This window comes from Peromyscus leucopus, chromosome 3 (assembly GCF_004664715.2).
Source record: "Peromyscus leucopus breed LL Stock chromosome 3, UCI_PerLeu_2.1, whole genome shotgun sequence".
Classification (NCBI taxonomy): Eukaryota; Metazoa; Chordata; class Mammalia; order Rodentia; family Cricetidae; genus Peromyscus; species Peromyscus leucopus.
In genome coordinates, this window is record NC_051065.1 from 98,739,947 (window position 1) to 98,760,328 (window position 20,382).

Sequence of the window (20,382 nt, forward strand, 5' to 3'; positions counted from 1 at the left end):
GCACTGGCTGTTCTTCCTGAGGTCCTGAGTTCAATTCCCAGCAACCATATAGTGGCTCACAACTATCTGTAATGAGATCTGGTGCCCTTTTCTGGCCTTCAGGCACACATGCAGCCAGAACACTGTATATACAATAAATAAGTAAGTAAATCTTTTTTAAAAATTAAATTAAATTAAAAAATAAAAATAAATAAAAACGTTTATTTTGTGTATGTGTGCATGCGTGCGCCATGCACACATGTGCCAAAGCATGCATGTAGAGGTCAGAGGACAACCTGAGCCAGTTCTCTCCCGCCTTGTAGGTTCTGGAGAGTCAGTGTGGCAGCAGGTGCCTTTACCCATTGAGTTCTCTGAGTTGCAGCCATCTTTTCTACCTCTGTGAGTGGACCGTTTACAGCTGGAGAGGAAGAAGTCAGGCAGAACAAGCAGACGTGACAAACAGTAGACAGAGGGACATCCTCTAACACGGAATCCTGATCCCAGAGGTTGGCACCTCACTCCTGAAGTCCTTTCTGCAGGCCTGAAAGTATCCTACCTGTCTTCTCTCCTAAGTGAGCCATGAATTTCTTGTTTTACTTCACCTTCTCAAAGGCAGGCATACCACTGTGTACCTGTAGTCAGTCCCAAGACTTTGGGGAACTGAAGCAGGAGAATCACAAGTTCTGGGCCAGTTTGGGATACACAGTGAAGTCAAGGTCAGCCTGAGCCAAAAACAAACAAACAACAAAACAAAAAAAACAAAAACAAAAAACAACAACAAAAAACCTTACTTCAGCATCTCATCCTTAGCTGGATTCTATGTGTGTGCCCAATCTCCATTATTCTGAAGGAAAATCCAGTTCCATCTTGAAAATGAGATAGCACAAAGACTTGGTAAATTTGTCCCTTCCACAGAAAAAGCAATGATTATGTCTGGGCCCTGGTCCAGCAGAAGGAAGCTTTGGCTATCGACACCACTCAAAATGTTTAAGAGGGCTGGAAAGACGCCTCGGCAGTTAAAGCATGTGCTTTTCTTTCAGAAGGCCTGAGTTCAGTTCCCAGCACCCACATCAAGCACCTCACAACTGCCTGTAACTTTAGCTCCAGGGATCCAACGCCCTCTTCTGGCCGCTGGAGGTACCTGCACTCACACATACATATACTGACACACACACATATACACATGATTTTTTAAAAAATAAATCACAGATCTGACTAAAGCCTAGACATGAGTGGTTAAGACCCATTCAGAGATGATCCAAGAACAGATGTCTGTGGAAGGATGGCCCACCTTCCACTGCATGGGGCTCTCAGTGACTGCACCTGTCATGGTGGTCACGTGGTTAAGCTCTGATGGTGTAATAAAGCAACAGTTCCAATAACAACATCTACTGCGATAGGGAATGCTTTATTGTTTATACATTTCCTCATTTGGTCCTTGCAGCAACCCTGAGGTAGGTATTTCCCCACTTTACAGATGAATAAACCAACGTCCCTATGTTCGAGTACGTGCCAAAGATCCCACACAAAGTCACTGATAACGCCAAACCCAAGGGGACTCTTGAGTAGTTCACAGGCTGCTGTCAAGGCAAGTGGAGCAGAAAACATCAACTGGAAAGGGCTGCGTCACCACTGGAGTCCGAGGCCCCCACCAGGGATGGACGAGGCACGTTCACAGGCCAAGACCGGGACTGAGCAGAAGCAGGGCACACGGGGACTACGAAGCAAGAAACGAGGTGACGGTGTCTTCAAGCACGTGCAGAGTCTAGCTTCTGACGACTGGAGAGATGCTGGATCTCCAGCAGCAACGCGTCCAGGGACCGGCCACAGGCAGCGGGGCAGGGAGGAACTGGCACGGAGCAGCACTTCCTCCACGTGGCCCATGTGGCGACGATGGGCCGTGGTCCTTTAACCTCATTAAGGCCTTTCGCTCTGATGAAAGCCATTACATCCCAACAAATAGACACACATGGACAGACATTTTGCATACAATTTCTAGGAGTCCGTGAGCCCCAGTTGGGGGAGGGGACTCCTATTTTAGGGCAAGGGTGAAAGTCACTGAGGCGAATCTACCTTTAACCGGTTTGTATTCCCTACACACATTTCCAGGCTCCGTTTGTCATCCCGCAATAGTTAGAACGTTGTGAAGTTCGTCTTAAATGGGAGCCAAGGAGAGAGGCCTCGGTCTCCACGTTAGCCAGGGAAAGCGCAGCGGTGGCATGGCAGTGGTGGCAGCCAGAGAGGAAAGAAAAGGAAGAGGGTGGGGGCCACATGTCCTGCTGCCCTTTCCACCCAGAAGGTCACTTTGGGAACTTTGCTCAAAGTCAGAGAAGCTCTGTGGGGTGATGGGGTGGGGGAGCGGGTGGTTTCCCTCACTGACTACGGAGGGTGAAGTTGTATGGGCAATGTCCCCCATTCCAACCTTGCCCTCCTTCCCCCCAGAAAGCACCTAGGCACCAGCCCTGCCATTCATGCACATATGGACAGGTCTTCTAGGCACACCAGTGTATAGACACACACTCTTCCAGGGACAAAGGGAAAGTGAGGCGGGAGAGATCTCAAGGCGCTCAGGGGATCATGCACTCCCCAGAGTCAGCAAACTGGGAAATCATACAGCCACCACAAGGATGCAGCGCACACCGACCCCCACCAACTACCTCTGTGGTGCTTCCTTCTGTCCGGGGCCCATCCTAAAGCAAGTCAGAGCTATGTCCTTGCTCCATCCCACAACTGATGGGCCCAAGATAGGAGGCCGTGGCGGAAGGGTCACAAGGGTTGACCTCTCATAGGAATCAGGAATCAGGCAAAGGTCTGGCCCCCAGCTCATCCAGGTCTAGAGGACAGACAGACACCGCTGTCCAGGTGATCACACAGACTCCAAGAGCCGCCATGATCATCTCCCAGGTCCAGTCACCCTGGTCTTGGCAGCTGCTAGTTCCAGTGATTGCTCACGGGCTGGCAGTCATTCTCCTGGCTCTAGATGGATGTCTCATCACATGTGGCTAGAGGAGCCCCCGTGAGCCGGATATGGGCTGGGCTCGAGCAAGAGTCTAGCAGAAAGGGTGGAGGGAAGCCACCAAAACCGCTGCCCCTCTTGGCCAGGGCCAGGGGCAGCCGTTCATCTTCCGGGGAAGGGGAGGGAGGGTCTTGGCTATAGCTGGTGGTTCCAGAAGGTGGAGCCCCCAGGTCTAAGCCCACCTTGTCTCTAGCCAGAAGTTCCCTCTGTCGCCGCCGCTGCTGACGGCGACCGATCAGGAGGAGGGTGAGGGACGCTGCAAGAGCCCCCAGGCAAAAGCCAACCAGCCCAGCCCCCACCACCGTGTGGGCCCGGTTTGAAGGCCCCTGCTGGCTGCCCCACACCAGGCTGTAAGCAGCCACCACCCGGGCCGCGCCACCCTCCTGACACTCACAAGCATAAGCACCCATGGCCCCTGGGGTCACCACCACCTCTAGCCCATCCCTTCGGGGCGTGAGTGCCGTTACTCCATTCGGCTGGTGCCAGACACAGGATGCCCAGGCGGAGCTGGGGAAGCATGGCAGGACCACATGGCCCTTGGTAGCCACCGGAACTTCAAACACTACCGGGTGTTCTGTGAAGAGAAGGCACAGGCACAAAATACAGGCGGTTACTAGGATGAGGGGGGGCATATGGAGAGATGTCAGATATGACATGGAGTTGTGGGGACACTGGCAAAAAGGGGTTCCCCAAGAAGGGAAGGCCCTGGGTTCCTGGTTGTTTTGTTTTGTTTTTCGAGACAGGGTTTCTCTGTGTAGCTTTGTGCCTTTCCTGGAACTCACTTTGGAGACCAGGCTGGCCTTGAACTCACAGAGATCCGCCTGCCTCTGCCTCTCGAGTGCTGGGATTAAAGGCGTGCACCATCACGGGCCCGGCCCAAGTTTTTTGATTAAGTCAAAAGTGAGCAACTTTCTAGCCGCTTTCTTTATATCCACCCACATTCCACTGAACCATACAGACCTCCAGGTTCTTTCGGACACAAGGAAGAGACATCCGCTGACTCTATGTCTTGGACCATCCTACAAAGAAGACAGCATTTGGTAAATCTAGTGTTCCCATGTGCTTGCATCCTCCTCAGAACCTCACGGTACCATGGTACAGTACTCACTCACTACATAACCCATCACCTTATAAATCACCCCTGGGGTCAGTCAGCGTTCTCCTCATCACCAGAGCTTTCCTAAATACCACTCACATTCCTTGAGGTATTTGCTCTGTCAAACTCTATACATATTCCTAGCAGACAATCTGTTGGAAAGATGCTTGGTGGGTATGCCCTAAGAGGAAGAGAGGTTTCCTAAGAAGCTAGATTGGCTGTCCATAACTACAAGATCTCTCTCATTTCAAACTGAGTGGTCCGGGGAGGTGACTCGGCAGGTGAGGCTGTGTGGTAAGGACTTACGCTTAAACCTTCAGCCCCATGGAAAAGGCTAGGGGTGAGCCTGGCTAGGGGTGAGCCTGGCTAGGGGTGAGGCCGGGCTGAGTGTGAGTTAGGCTGGGTATGAGCTGGGCTGGCGGTGCCCCACAGGGCTTCAAAACAGGCAATCTCAGTGTTACTCTGAGAAAGTATTCTGCAAACAGCTGGCCCAAGAAATATTCCATTGAAGGAACTGATATTAAAGATCAACAGCTGAGAATTTAGCTCGGGAGAGAATGCCTACCAAGCATACGCAGACCCTGGGTTTGATTCAGGCATGAATCATGATGCCTATAATCCCAGTGTGTGGCAGGATGAGGCAGGAGAGATCTGCCCAGGTTCTGTAGAGTGAATTCTAGCCTGGTTATATAGAGTAGTCCAGTCTGGGCTACAGATTAAGACCTCATCTCGATTTTTTTTTTCAAATTGAAAGACACTTATGAAACATATAAGCCTATTGGGATTGATGGTATTATTTGAATCTTGACTTATACAGGCTGTTTAAAGCATCTGCAAATGAGAAAACTGAAACATTGACAGGGTATTTGATAACACTAAGAAATTAAGAACTGGGTATGGCTATGGTAGTATTATTCATTATGTAACATGGTTATTTATTTTTTGCAGGTGTATATGTGTGCGTTTGTGTGTGCACACAAGTGGATATGCACGTGTGTGCACAGAGAGGTCAGAGGACAATCTCAGGCGCCATTCATCAGGAGCATCTACCTTTTTTCCCTTTAAGTGCATCACGTGTGTGCAGTGCCTTCACAGGCCAGGAGAGGGCACTGGAGCCCTTGGAACGATAAGCCATCATGTGGGTGCTGAGAACTGAACCTGAGTCTTTTAGAGGAGCAGCCATGCTCTTAACTATTGAGCCATCTCTCCACCACCTCCACCCTTTTAACGTGGTGCCCTTGTGTGTTAGAGATACTCAAAGATTTATGGATAAAGTAATATGATAGCTAAGATTTGCTTCAAAATAACTGGGAGTGAGGCTGTTAAAAACACAGGATTGGCCAAACATCAGTGGTGGAAGGGATGGATATATGGAAGTTTATCATAGGAGTCTCTCTAGTTTTTAACATGTTTAAAATTTCCAAGAATAGATACTTTTAGGATCATCTTTATGTGATAAAGAGCCATACTGAAATACTCAGGGAGAGTGAGATGTCAGGGATTTGCTTCCATATGGCATATTTTTAAGGTCACTGCTGAGAGGTAAATGGATGGTAGAGTCCAAAATGAGTAAGACAAGGTCAGTCAGGAAGCTGAAGAACAGCCCAGTGAGAGGTGACTGGGTTGGGGGATGGATCAGTGCCTTCTGTACAAGCCTGATGGCAAGTTTGGTTCCCAGAACCCACAGAAAAGTCGGCCACAGCAGGAAGGCTTCTAGAATCCCAGGGACCCCAGGGCACCCCTGCTGACTGAGGAGGAGGAAACAGAACTGGAAGCTTGCAGGCAGCTAGCCTGAATACACAGTAGTGAACCCAAGGCAGACCTTGTCTCAGAGTGCAAGGTGAAGACTATACCCCAGGTTGTCCTCTGCCCCCACACATGTGCTGTGGCAATAACAGATACTCGCTGGTACTCATATATACACATACACACACACACACCCTATACAAATGCACATCACACACACACTCATCATACACAAACACACATATAGTACCCCAGATTGTCCTCTGACCCCATACATGTGCTGTGGCAATAACAGATACTCGCTGGTACTCATATATATACATACACACACACCCTATACAAATGCACATCACACACACACATGCACAAACACACATATATACGTATACATCATAACACATCATACGGACACACAAAGAAGCGACACCAGCTTGGTGGCAGTGGAGGTGGAGGAAGCCAGTAGAGCGATGATACACACTGGAACTGCAGTCACTGTCCTTCACAGTACAATGTGCGCCATGTCTGGTGTGAGCACCTGGAGGGACGGCAGTCCTTTTACTGAGATGATCACGTGAGGGAAAGAGGAAACCATCGTGCAGGCTCAGACTGGCTGTGTCTGGGCTGCTTATGGAGCACAGTGCAGGAGTTTGAAGTCTAGGTTTACATGGGGAGTTCTGCAGTGTTGTGGAATATTATTTTAACTATGTAAAGATGTGTTACCTTTGTTTATGCTGCGGAATATTACTTTAACCGTGTAAAGGTGAGCTACACTTGTTTATGCTGCCTTTGTTAATGATGTGAGGATGTGTTACATTTGTTTGTGCTGCATCTGTTTAACTATGTAAAGATGTGTTGCATTTGTTTCACCTTGCCTGCCTAAGGCACCCGATTGCTCTAATAAAAAGCTGAATGGCCGATGGCTAGGCAGGAGAGGGATAGGCGGGGCTGGTCAGCAGCAAGATTAAGTAGGAAGAGAAAGTTAGGCTCAAGAGAGGAGAGAATGAGGGAGAAAGAGAGGAATGCGCCCGGGGGTCAGAAGCCAGGCTGACAGACAGACAGACAGACAGACACGAGAAGCAGGGAAAGTAGGACATACAGAAAGAAAGAAATGTTTAACAAACAAACCCGAGGCAAAACGTAGATGAAGAGAAACAGGTTAAGTTATAAGAGCTCGTGGGACAAGCATAAGATAAAGCGGAGCATTCACAACTAATAAGTCTCCGTGTCACGATTTGTGAGCTGGTTGGTGCCCCACCCCTGCCCAAAGAAAGCCTGCTACACGGCAGCTCTGCCTGAGACATGTTTGTGACAATCGCAGGAACGAAATCACCTATGCAGAGTGTAGAAGAGGAGTCGAGGACTAAACCCCGAGAGACACTGATGCTCGGTGGCTGAAGGCGGAGGCAGCCATCAGCAGGGTGAGAGGAGAATGCACAGAAGACGAGAGGAGAGAGATTCCAGCAAGGAGAGGAAGGGCAACCGTGAGAGCTCTGTGCGAGCATCTGGTCAGATGAAAACGGAGAAATGTCTCCTAGAGATGATGCCCCCCCCCCACTGCCTGTTTGTCACTGGCTGACCTGGACTCAGGGCCACTGTCAGGGCAGGTCTAGCATTAATTGGGCAGCACCAGACAGACAGATGGATAATCTAATACGGGCTGACAGATGGACAGGCAAGTGATGCAGACACGAAACGAGAAGGCGGCCCACAGACAGGGCGGCTTTAGCCAGTGAGACAGGCATATGGGAGGGGCGGAGCCACGGAGGGCAGGCGCAAGACCCACGCAAAGCAGCCCCGGTCACCCACGGGGCTCAAGACCCACGCAAAGCAGTGCCGGTCACCCACGGGGCTCCCCACTCACCCACGGTGTTCCCCGGCATGGGCCACACAAGCATCAAGGCGGAAGCTCCAGGCACACACGGGGTCCTGGGCCAGGATACACTCCGAGCAGCTCTGGAGACGGCCACAGTTGCTGGTGTTCACTTGGGTCACCTCGGTGTGGGAGCCCACCAGGAGCCAGTCCTGAAATGGAGCCAGGAGAGAAAACGTGTTACGGCTTCCAGGCCAGCTCATGAACTGGCCACGGGCTCCGTTCTCCCCACCTGGCTCCTCAAATACCCAACTCACACGGTACAATTTCATGCTCTCAACCGGCTGTGGCTCTGGGAACAAGGCCAGATCTTCCAGGACACTGAGCTGAGCACCGATGCGCACAGCCCGGTGGATGTGTCCATCCTCTAGAAGGCAAGCAAGGGACAAGAAAATGGCGTAATTGGCACTGTGCCTGGGACTCAGATGCCAGTATGTCATAGAGGACCTCTCTGTAGTGTCAGCATGCACTGTGCAGGCAACTCGCTTGATGCTTAAATATACCTGTCCCCAGGTAGAGCACATCATATTCTTTCCCTGAGAGGCTGGTCACCCTGTGGGCCACCACTCTGAGATAGGCTGTATCAGTAGTGACCAGCAGGGGGCGGCCATCCGCTGGAAACACGGGCCTGTCCATGAGCGGGTGGTCTCTGATGAAGGTGAGGACCCGGTCCGGCAGGGAGAGTGAGGACCCAAACTGCTGGAGCTTCATGTTGTTGGTGATACACTAAAGGGAGACAGGTCTGGGTGACAATGTTTCCCAGGGAACAGGAAGCGTTAGGGGTGTTTAGCACAGCTCTTGCCCTTGGCGACAAGACCTGCCCCACCTCCTCACCTCTCCAGGTCTGGGCTGGGGCACGTCGTTGTCCATGACAGGTAGTCCCCTGTTGCAGTCATGTTTTAGCTCTCTAAAGGGACCGTTCAGCACTGCCCGGATATCTTGGGGTCGGAAGGCGCACACGGCGGAGATGGCAGCTCCTTCCCTGGAGGAGTCACAGATTGGAGCCAGGTATCTGGAGAGGGCTAGGTGACAGCAATTCTCATCCCTTATCAAATGAGATGATTCCCGAGAAACGCATGGAAGCCATGCAGCTGAGGGAGAGAGAGTCCACCTGCATTGACCACACCAACTCCACAGACCTCCCCCCTGGCCCTCTCATCCGCCCCAGGACCCCCTCACCACTGAGAGGAAAAGATGCCATAGAAGACAGGAGTCCCCGCTCTAGGCTGAGGTCGAAGCTCGGTCATATCCTGCAGGACCCCAGAGGCCCGGCCATGCTCAGCCCCTGGACACAGCAGGTCAGCCTTTAGAAATGTTGTCCATCTCTGCTGAAGGGTCTTCCGGCCTCCAAGGTCCCCCTGGGGTGACAAGAACATGGGGAACACTCTTCAGAAGACCAATATTGGGCAAAACATGTGTAGACCAACCCTCTGGTTCCCTCCCTGACTTCACAGCACACATGGACAGGTGAGGAGGCAGACATACAGAAGTGGAAGAACAGGCATATAGGCTGAGAAGTTGGGGGTCATCAGATGCAGAGGTGGACAGGGTCACGATGATATGGACAGTGACAAAGTTAACTGAGTACTTACAAAGAACCGTGACCTCGTTTACTCCTTAAAACATTTATGGGTTGACTTTGGTTATTATGTAAAAAATATGTATGTGTGTGTGTGTGTGTGTGTGTGTGTGTGTGTGTGTGTGTTTCAAAGGTGCTAAAGAATACACTAGATCACAGGGGCAGGAAGTGGTGGGGCAGGACTTGAACCTGAGTCCACCATTAGCTCCTGCTTTGAGCTTCTAATGTAAAACAACCTCCTGTGTAGACAGTGTGTCACAGGGGTAAACGTGGGGTGGAGACAGAGCCCTCTCGCTCACTTCCTTCAAGCTCCCCAGGAAAGAAGCCTAGGTAGAGAACAGCAGACAGAGGAGAAGACAGAAGGACAAACACCTGCGGATGACAGACAGCCAAGACAGAGATCTCACCGCACACACTCGGGCCACCCGCGGGACCTTGATACGCTCATAGGAGTCCAGCACTCGGGAGGTCTCCGTGAAGAAGAAGAGTATTTCATCGTCTCCAGCTTCATCCCCCCACTCGGCCGGGCTCAGGACCATCGCTGCCACAAAGGCTGGGGCTGTAGAAACCAATGACCTCAGATCTTCACAGACACCGCTTGGGGCTACCCGGGCTCCACCCGACCTGTGCCACAGGGGACCCTGTCCCCCTCCTCACCATTAAGCCAGGACGGCAAGGTCTCTGTTCGAATCCAGTCCTCAGCACGACCCACGGCTCGGGAGATAATCGGCTCCGTCCCTAGGAAGTTTTTCACAGTGGCGGTGTAGAGGACGCCCCCTGCAGGGCGACAGGGGGGAGGTGGGCGGTCAGAGACGCACACCCGGAAGCAGAAGCGGTCACAGGCAGAGCATGGGACAAAGCAGAGCGGCCACACGCAGGACTGAGCACCCACCAAACGTCATCACAGGGGAACACCTGACTTACGGGAATGGGGATGGGAATGGCCGTGCTGGAGTAGGAAACCCGCACTGAGGAGCCGTCAGAGGGCTCCAGTGTGACAGGCGCATAGAGGGCTCTCTAGTGGACATTTGGGTGTCACGGAGGTAACCTGGTGATAAGCTGGCTGTCCTGAGACTCCCCCAGAGGTGGCATGTGCTTTGCGGCAAACCCCAAATCTTACTCAAGTTGTCCACTATGGAGCAGTCTGAGACCCTGTGTTCTTTCTGAACGTTGCTGGGTACACTCCTCTGGACCAATTCACAACTAAAGAGCCCACTGGAGTGACTGGAGACCCGACGACAGTGAAGGTTCTCTCAGGCCCAACCACTCTAACTGGGTAACATCGGGGCAGGTCCCAACACCCTGCATTTCAAACCAGCAGGAGTGACTCTGATCCAAGTGGTGCAGGCCTCACTTGGGGAAATGCCCGCCCAGGTGATGAGAGGAAGCTTCACAGACAGTGAGGACAGTGGGGGGGGGGGGTCTTCCCCCTGTACTGAAATGGTTCCGAGCACTCTAGGAATCCCAGCGGTAAGAGAACACAGAAACCACAAAGACTTTGGTTCCGAAGAGTCAGATAGCTCTGTCACCATGAGTCACACGGGCAAGGGCTCAGACACAGGAGTAAGGAAGCGGCTGAGGGCAGAAGTCATGGCGTCTGGAAGGTCTCAAGCCCCACAGGCATTCTGGGAAAAGCCAGGTGTCAGGAGTCCACCAGCTACTGTGCACAAGGCACTGCGCTGAACGCATCAGTGTCCCCACCGGCTCCCACTAGCGTGAGGAAGACGAGCATACGCTCAGGGACCAGGAGTCCTGAACTAGCAGGTGGAGGTGGGCACAGAGGACGATCCAGCCATATCTACTTGGGATTGCGGCATCTTTTGAGGGGTGGCAGGGAAGTACCAGGACCCTGCATAAGCCAGGCAAGTGTTCTATCAACTGAGATATATCCCCAGCCCCACAAGCACCTCTTAAGAATAAATAAAGTTGGCCAGTTAAGCACTTCAAGGAGAAATTTAGGAAATCTGTGAATAGAGGAGGCATATTCAGGCATAAGGACCATGACGGCTGACACCCGGAGGGGCAGAGGATTCTGGGCCAAGCAGGTGAGCAGAGGCAAGGCGAGAGGCGTGGAGATGTGCCCCATTTGCGAAGTGCGCTCTGCCAGGCCAGGAAATGTAGTCTTTATCCCACAGAGAAGACTGGAACTACAGAGAGTTAGTTTTTAATGGGGAGAGTCATATAATCAATGTGTGGTTTTTAAGAAAGTAATGAAGGCTGGGGGTGTGGCTCAATGTTAGAGTACTGGTCTAATCAAAGATGATGGTGGTGGTGGTGGTGGTGGTGGTGGTGGTGGTGGTGGTGGTGGTGGTGAGGACAACAGTGACATTAATGACGGTAGCTAGGCTTGGTGGTGTGGACCTGGAATCCCAGCAGTAGGAAGGCTGAGGCAAGAAGCTGACAAATTGAAGACCCAGCCTGAATCACAAAACAAGGAGCTGTCAAAAAAAGAGGAGAAGGGCCAGGCAGGGTAGTACACACCTCTCATCACAGCACTCTGGAAGCAAAGCCAGACAGATCTCTGTGAGTTCAAAGCCAGCCTGGTCTACACGGCAAGTTCTAGGACAGCCAGGGCTCCACAGAGAGACCCTGTTTCAGAAACCAAACAACAGTGATGGCTCGGCTCTTAAGAGCACTATCTGCTCTTACAGAGAACCCAGGCTTGGGTCCCAGCACCCACCTGGAGGCTCACAACCATCCTTGGATTCTAGACCCAGAGGATCCAACCCCTCCACTGGCCTCCCAAGTCCTGCAGGCATGTGATACCCAGCCATACATGCAAAACACGCAACCACATAAAATGAAAATGGGAAGAGAGAGAGAAGAAGCCACTCCTGCATTAGATGTACTGTGTGATGTTTTCACTCATGAATTCATGAAAACAAGGTGATTTTCATATTTAAAAAAGAGAAGAGGAGGAGGGAGAGGAAGGGGAAATGGGAACACAGGAGAAAACCAAAGACGATAAAAGAGGAAGTGGAGGAGGAACAGCAACAAAAGACCATTCACACAGCTCAGGAAGAGTGGACGACCTGGGTAAGGCGGGGAGAATAAAGGGGATGACGGGCTAAGAAGGTATTTCTAAGGCAGAGTGTGTTCGTAAGACCTGAGCACGAATTGAGATAAGAGAGTGAAAGAATGAACTAAGGTAATTTCTCTTATGGCTTATCAGCCATAAGTAACCAGGCCAGGAAACAACAGAGGAGGACCCATGAAGAAGGTGGCTGGAGAGGAAGGCCATTCACTCCCAGGCATGCTAAGGCAAAAGGGCTTTCAGAACAGAACGGGGATTCTAGAAGGCAATTAAGAAAGGTCCAGGAAACACAGCCAGGGTCAGCACCTGGGAGTCGCTGCACATCGTGCTCAGGTCCCAACAGAGACAACGCAAAGGAACTGAGCAGAAAGGTACACAGGTTAGGGTGCCCTGGGAACAGCGCCAATTAAAGGAGAGCGTTCTGCGGGCCACTGAGAGGTCAGAGCAGAAAGCCAGGAGAAGCAAGGCAGGAACTTTAGCAAGGCTGGAAGGAGCCTGTGCTAGCCAGGGGAGGCAGGAGGGCAGTGTCACACAGAAGGAAGCACAGACATCCCAGGGCAACAGACGCTCTAGAAAAACCTATGTTTTGTTAGCAGTGACCAGATACCCAGCCTTGACACAATCCTCAATGCAGAGTGAAGCACAGCCAGGAGGCCTGGGAGATACGTGAGTTGAAAACCTCCTTGTGGGATGTGGGTGGGAAGGGGAGATGATCCCACCATTTGAGATTTCAAAAAGGGTTTCAGCATCAGAAGACTTCGGTTTGAACTCTGACTACTTACTAGATACTAGGATCCTGGGCAAAGTGACTTTCCTAAATCCCAGATTCTTCAAATGCAGAACAGAGAGAAAGCCACCTCCCACTCAGAATAAATGCAGATGCTAGATGACGATCACAGAGCCCTAGCGAGAGTCTGGCACACGGTAGGCGTTCGGGACAATCAGTTACAGCTCCCCGTGACACTTTGGAGACGTATGCTTGACTTGCCGCTAGTAGAGGAGGGCAGCTGCCAAATGACACCCCAATCCCTTCCTGAGAGGTTTAGAAAAGAAAACCCAAACATCAGTCATCGGTCCCAGCAACAATGGGACCCCATACGAGCCAACTCTCTGTACTTGCAAGGGGGTCGGTGGAGAAGGAACCGATACAGAAAAGCTGACTGAAAAATGGTCGCTAGCCAGGCAGGGGTGACACTGCTTTTAATCCCAGCACTTGGGAGGCAGAGGCAGGTGAATCTCTGTGAGTTCAAGGTCAACCTAGTTTACAGAGCAAATTCCAGGACAGCTAGTTCCAGGGCTACATAGAGAATCCCCGTCTCAAAAAGAAAAAGAAAAAGAAAAATGGTTCCTAAGAACACCATACCCGAAAGGCTCTAAAACCAAAAGTCTGGCAGAGGTTCTGCCATGGCTGTCCTGAGAATGGAGGACGAGAGAAGGAGACAATTGTGCATATTTAGAGAGCATGTCTTTAGGGACCAAGGTGATAAATCATTAATGGACCACAGATAAGCACACAAAGGCCTGGCTGTCACTGGAGGCAAACGGTCCCAAAATGCTCTAAGGGAGCAATACCCCAGAGAGCTAGCAACCCTGGAACCTGCAGTGCAGAGAACTGTCACTCAGCGTGGAACAGAAACTATCACTGACAGAGGAAGGGATGGACGCCTTGGGATGGAGTAGCGGGTGGCCAGGTGCTCTGGGAGAATCAAGGGGCTCACCACGGTCTCAGATAAACACAGAAGGGACATCAACCACACAGGCATGAAGACCATGTCCACAGGAGGACGTACAATCACTACACATTCTAGATTCTCCAAGACTCTCAATTCCAATGCGACAGAACTACAACCTCAATGTAGTAAAATATTCATAAATGTGAAAGTGTTTGGCCAATTAGTGCTGAATGGATCAATCAGCAAACATTCAACTACACATCCGGCCCAGTGGTGCATGCCAGGAAATCCCAACACTTAGGACGCTGAAGTAGGAGTATTAGGTACCCAGGTCAGTCTGGGCTACACCGTGAGACCTGTCTCAAGAGGCCGAGGGCAGGGCGTAGTGGTGCATGCCTTTAATCCCAGCACTTGGGAGGCAGAGGCCGGTGGATTTCAAGGCCAGCCTGGTCTATATAATGAGTTCCAGAACACCAGAGCTACACAGTCTTAAAAAACCCCCAAACCAACCCAAACCAAAAGAGCCTGAGAGCTGGAGGTGGAACTCAGCAGTAAGAGGCTTGCAAAGGCCCTGGGATCTAGCCTCAGCACCGAAACAAATGACAATAAAAGCTAAAAACAGGCAAAAGAGAGTGAGGAGATGACCACGGCATCATGACCACAGTATCATGTAGAGTTCAGTGAATACGCTGGTTGGAAAAAAAATACTGGGGGCAATTCAGTCCTATTTTTACAAAACATGTTTAAATACACACATATACAGGAGCTGGGGGGACCACTCAGTGGGTAAGCACACTTCTGTGCAAGCATGAGGCCCTGAGTTCAGATCCCAGCCCCCACACAAAAAGCCAAGCATGATGGTATGCAAGCCTGTAGTCGCAGCACTGTGTGCGGCAGAAACAGTAGGGTCACCTGAGCTCCAGGTGCAGCGACAGACCCTGCCTCAAGGGAAGAAAGCAGAGAGAGGCAGAGCAGGACCCGACACCTCTGACAGCCTCCACACTCAGACACAGGCACTCAGATACATGTGCATATACCCCACCACACATAGTGTGTGTGTGTGTGTGTGTGTGTGTGTGTGTGTGTGTGTGTGTGTGTGTATGTGGTCCTCAGAAAGACTGTTGAAGATGGTATAACTACAGTGTTAATGATGTTTGTTTCTGACTAACCTTATTAGAAGAATTGCTTTGAGTTGGGTTTTTCCAAACAGGATCTTCCTGGGATGACCTTGAACTCTTGATTCTCCTGATACTACCTCATAAGTCCTGGGATTTCCAGCTTAAACCACCTTTGTAGTCTGATTGCTTTTCTTTGGTGGGGGAGGGGTAGAGAGGGTTGAGACCCCAAAGTTAGCCTCAAACTTTCCATGTAGGGAAAGATGACCTTGATTTTCCTGCCTCCATCTTCCAAGTGCTTGAGATTAAAGGTATGGCTCTCCACACCTGGCTAGTTTTTGTTTTGTTTTGTTTTTTGTTTGTTTGTTTATACTTTTGTAGTGAGCATCTTTTACTTTTATAACTCAAAGTTAACATATTTTATTTCAGAAATAGAAAAAAAAAAAGAGTTAAAAAGACACTGGAAAGCCACAAAAGATGAAGACTCACAGCTGAATAAAACACATAATTGTATGTGAAACAGATCCCTACTTGTCCGGATGGCCTGTAGACACAGGTCCCAGAAGGGTTAGCCACCCTAAAATTAACAGGCCAGATTGTGCATCCAGCAGCAACTATCCATTACACCATCAGAGTTTCACAGTTCCATCTGGGAGGCTGGAGAGACGGCTCAGTGGTAAAGAGCAGTTGCTGATCTTACAGAAAACCTGGGTTTGAGTCCCAGCACCCCCACGGTGGCTCACAACCATCCTTGACTTCGGTTTCAGGGGCTCTGATGCTCTCTTCTGGCCTCTGTGAGCACCAAGCATGTACACTGCACACAGACATACATGCAGGACAAACACTCACACACATAAAAATAAAATAAATCTAAAATAATTTTTAAAAAACAACACAGTAATCTCATTTTGAAGCCTAGGATAGTCTTGAACTCCAGATCTTCCTGTCTCAGTCTCTCCAAATGCTCACTTTTAAAGGAAATTAACAGTAGGGATTATCTTTTTTTTTAAAAAAAAAAAAGAAGATTATAAACATGCTCTAGTTTTCTTCCTTAAGATCAAGCCCCTTTCTTCCTTCCTTCCTTTCTTTTTCTTCCTCCCTCCCTTCCTTCCTCCCTCCCTCCCTTCCTCTCTTTCTGTTCCTTTTTTGACAAGGTCTCATGACGCCCAACCTGGCCTAGAACTCACTATATGGCAGAGATTGGCTTTGAACTCCTGACCCCCCCATCTCCTCTTCCCCAGTGCCAGGATTACAGGTCTATGCTACCACACCCTGCTGGTCAGACAGTCTTTCAAGACAGACAGCTTCAATTCTATCAAATGTGTTCCATTTCCTTATCTAAGCATCAGATCATCAGGCTATCTTTCTTCAACAATCTGTTTGTAAGATATAACTAGACAGAGATACTGTGTTTACCCCTTATTGTGTCTACTGGCCATACAGGATCCTATGCCTGTCATGTTTCAGTGTATGCTTGGATGTCCAGGGGCAGATGTGGATCGAAGAGGTCGGATTTGACCTAAGATGTTGGCAGCAGCTGCACACCTGAACATCTGCAGGGGTCCTTGGCAGAAGCATTACTACCAGATGGGATGGTTCTGGAATCCATAGAGAAAAAAGCACTGGACAGTGTCTGAAAAGGAGGAGGAAGAGGCAGCAGCAGCAAAAGCTTCGGCTCACTGTCGTCATAAAAACCTGATTCATTACGAGATGTGGTAGGAAAGCTCAAAGGTAACAGGCTGCTGGCTCCAGCTGGGATGCCTGGGTAATGGTATTCTGAGCCCAGAGAGAACGCTGGTGGAGGAGCAGACGAAGACAGTGAGCTAATGACGGTTTTGAGATTCTGGTGGGACATTCAAGCACAGCTGTCTGAAAGGCAGTTAGGTCTGAGAGGCAGGTACGGAACCAGGAGCCATTAGAACGTGGTGGGGAAAGAAGTCACAGGGATGAGAAGAGGCTTTTGGGTAAAAGCCAGCCTTCAAAGAGCAAGTAGAAGACAGGGAAACTGCAAAGGACTCGCCAATGACTTCAGCCTGATGTGAATGATTGCCAAAATATTCACATTTTTCCTAGTATAAATCTCACAAATGAGCCGGGTGTTGGTGGCACACGCCTTTAATCCCAGCACTCGGGAGGCAGAGCCAGGCAGATCTCTGTGAGTTCGAGGCCAGCCTGGTCTACAAAGCGAGTTCCAGGAAAGGTGCAAAGCTACACAGAGAAACCCTGTCTCAAAAAACCAAAAAAAAAAAGAAAAAGAAAAACAAATCTCACAAATGAAGATACGGAGATGATTTTGCTAATTTTACCTGACTACAGTACAAATAAATGTCATATTTCAAAACTGAACTTACAGCTAGGCATGGTGGTTCGTGTCTGCTATCCCAGCACTCAGGAGGCTGAGGCAAGATGACTAGCAGCAGGTCAAAGCCAGCCTGGGGAACAGAGAGACCTCTCCAACAACAACAACAATAATAATAAACCCTAGACTTACCCCAAAAGAAATACAAGCACCAGTAAGCACAGCGACAGCTGTTTGACCTCTCCAGGAGAAATGCCAATCAAAATACATTCAGGGAAAGGGGCGGTTACATCCTTAATCTCAGCACTTGGGAGGCAAAAGCAGGAAGATCTCTACAAGTTCAAGGCCAGTCTAATCTACTCAGCCAGGTCCATGCCTCCCAATGATACATGGTAAGACCATGTCAAAAAAAAAAAGAAGAAAGAAAGAGAGAAATAAAGAAAGGGGGAAAGGAAAGGAAAAACACAAAACAAATTGGATTTTGGAGAAGAATTTTTAATCAAATAATAATAAAATAATAACTTTCAACCAATAAAAGAAACTTAAAATGAAGTTTGGCTCCTTAAGCCATGTCCTAATATGAATTTTCTTCCTGACAAAAGAGAGAAGTTATCCAGAGACTCACCCATGCTTTAAGAATATTGCTTAATAGCATGTGAAGACGCTGGTAAGCCACGAGCCACGTGGCAGGGTATAGATTTATGGAAATGGATTAATTTAAGCTATAAGAACAGTTAGCAAGAAGCCTGCCACAGTTTGTAAGAAAAAAAAAAAAGAATATTGCTTAAAAGAAAGCATGCTTCATGTTCCTACATCTAAGTCATTTGTGTTGATACACAATTCTGCAGAATCTAGCAGTGTTTACAACAGCTACAATCCAGAAGTCTTTCTTAATGACCCCAGTGACCAATTCAGAGTTTTGTCAAAGGTGTTGGTGAAAAGCCAAGAAAAATATTGACCGAACTGTTTTATTCAACATGAACCAGTCGGTTCCAACAGTAGAGAGTGGTAATCATGACGGCTGGATGCTGTAGTCACTCAGCTCTCTGCTTGCTTCCAAACAGTCATCAACTGTATGACTGGAGAGTGATTTAATCTGTTTATCTTTTAAGAATTTTCCTAAAAATAAACTCATACATAAGGAAAAAAATCACTTTTGTAGTCCAAGTCTCAATTTTTGTTTTACATAAAGTATTGTCAAGCTGGGCACCATAGTGTACACCTTTAATCCCAACATTCTGAAGCATGTAGACTTCTGTGAGCTCAAGGCCAGCCTGGCCTACACAGTGAGACCCTGTCTCAAAAATAAATGAATAAGCCAGATGTGGTTAGTGCAGGCCTTTAATCCCAGCACTAGGAAGGCAGAGGCAGGCTGATCTTTGAGTTCAAGGCCAGCCTAGTCTACAAAGTAAGTTCCAGAACAGCCAGGGCTACACAGAAAAACCCTGACTCAAAAAATAATTAATTAATAAGTAATATAAATTTTATAAAGTATCCAAAAATATAAGTAAAAACATATTGTATGATAAACTTGGCAATAAGTGTCTAGGAAGGAAGAAGAAACTGTGATCCATGAGAATAAGGCCCGGATGAGCAAGCTGGGAATGACAGGCTGTGAGCCTCACTCACTCCATTCACTAAAACAAGCTCCAAATATTCAAAGAATTAAACCTAAGGGAACTGTTTAAAAGGGAAAAATGGTTACTTGTTCTTTAAAAGAAGAACTGAGCTTTAAAAAACATATAATCAGAAGCCAGATGTGGAAGTACAAACCTCTGATCACACTCTAAGGAGGCAGAAGCAGACAGAACTCTGTGAGTTCGAGGCCAGCCTGGTCTACATGGTAAGTTCCAGGACAGTCAGAGCTGCATAGAAAAACTCTGTCTCAAAAAATGAATAAAGTAAAATAAAAAATCTGGAAAGCTGGAAAGATGGCTCAGTGGTCAAGAGCACATGCTGTTCTTCAAGAGGACCCAGGTTCAATTCTAAGCAGGCACATGGTTGCCCACAATCATCTGTAACTCCAGTTCCAGAGGATTTGATCCCTTATTCTGACCTCTGCAGGCACCAGTCATGAACTTGTTTGCACTGACATACATGTAGACAAAACACTCATACACATAACATAATAAAATAAAGAAAACACACACACACACACACACACACACACACACACACACACACACACACCATAAAGGAAAAGGTGTGGCTTGGAATACTAATGCCCTGGCCCAACTGAGAATTTACCCAAAAAGAAGCAAAAAATAAGTACTACAACATGAAAAAAAGTTCAACTTCACTAACATTCAAAGAAATACAAATTAAAACAAGCGCCACTTTCGGCCTCAGATTAGCACAGATTTTCTTAAATGACAACAACATATGGCAAAATTAATGTGAGAAAAGAAAATACCCTCATACATTTCCGGCTTAGGGTGTGAATTGGTACACCCCAATCTAAAACCCAATTAGCATCTGATAATGAGCCATAAAATATCACACCCTTTGATGTGGTAATCCATTTCTAGGAATCCTGAGATGATCAAAACTGAAGACAAAAAATACACACATACGTTTTCACTACAGCAATATGGACAATACCAAAATCTTTAAAGGAAACATAAAATATAACAACAATATGAAATTATTTAATCAATTTACAGTATGCTCAGAAGATGAACAGCATAACATCATTAAAACTGTTTTCATAGCTGGGTATAGTGGCACATGCCTTTAATCCTAGCACTTGGGAGGCAGAGGCAGGTGAATCTTTGTGAGTTCAAGGCTAGCCTAGACTACATAGTGAGTTCCAGGACAGCCAGAGCTACATAGTAAGACCCTGTCTCAAAGAACCATAGATAGATAGATAGATAGATAGATAGATAGATAGATAGATAGATAGATAGAAAGACCTTGTCTCAGATAAAGAAAGAGAGACAGACAGACAGACAGACAGAGCTAATGTAATTTTTTTT

General features: G+C 48.5%; 1 protein-coding gene across 1 annotated transcript in view; it reads right to left on the reverse strand.

The window, feature by feature from the left end:
* Positions 1-1,368: 1,368 nt before the first annotated feature.
* The window catches only part of Sema4f (ssemaphorin 4F), a 29,644-nt gene continuing 10,630 nt past the window's right edge, over positions 1,369-20,382 (reverse strand). The window contains exons 6-14 of the mRNA XM_028871370.2: positions 9,944-10,063; positions 9,694-9,845; positions 8,887-9,065; positions 8,542-8,689; positions 8,211-8,433; positions 7,965-8,074; positions 7,699-7,859; positions 3,956-4,014; positions 1,369-3,569 (exon numbers count right to left, since the gene is read on the reverse strand). Coding sequence (XP_028727203.1) covers positions 2,956-3,569; positions 3,956-4,014; positions 7,699-7,859; positions 7,965-8,074; positions 8,211-8,433; positions 8,542-8,689; positions 8,887-9,065; positions 9,694-9,845; positions 9,944-10,063 — 1,766 coding nt within the window. The 3' untranslated portion in view covers positions 1,369-2,955. The remainder of the gene's footprint in view (positions 3,570-3,955; positions 4,015-7,698; positions 7,860-7,964; positions 8,075-8,210; positions 8,434-8,541; positions 8,690-8,886; positions 9,066-9,693; positions 9,846-9,943; positions 10,064-20,382) is intronic.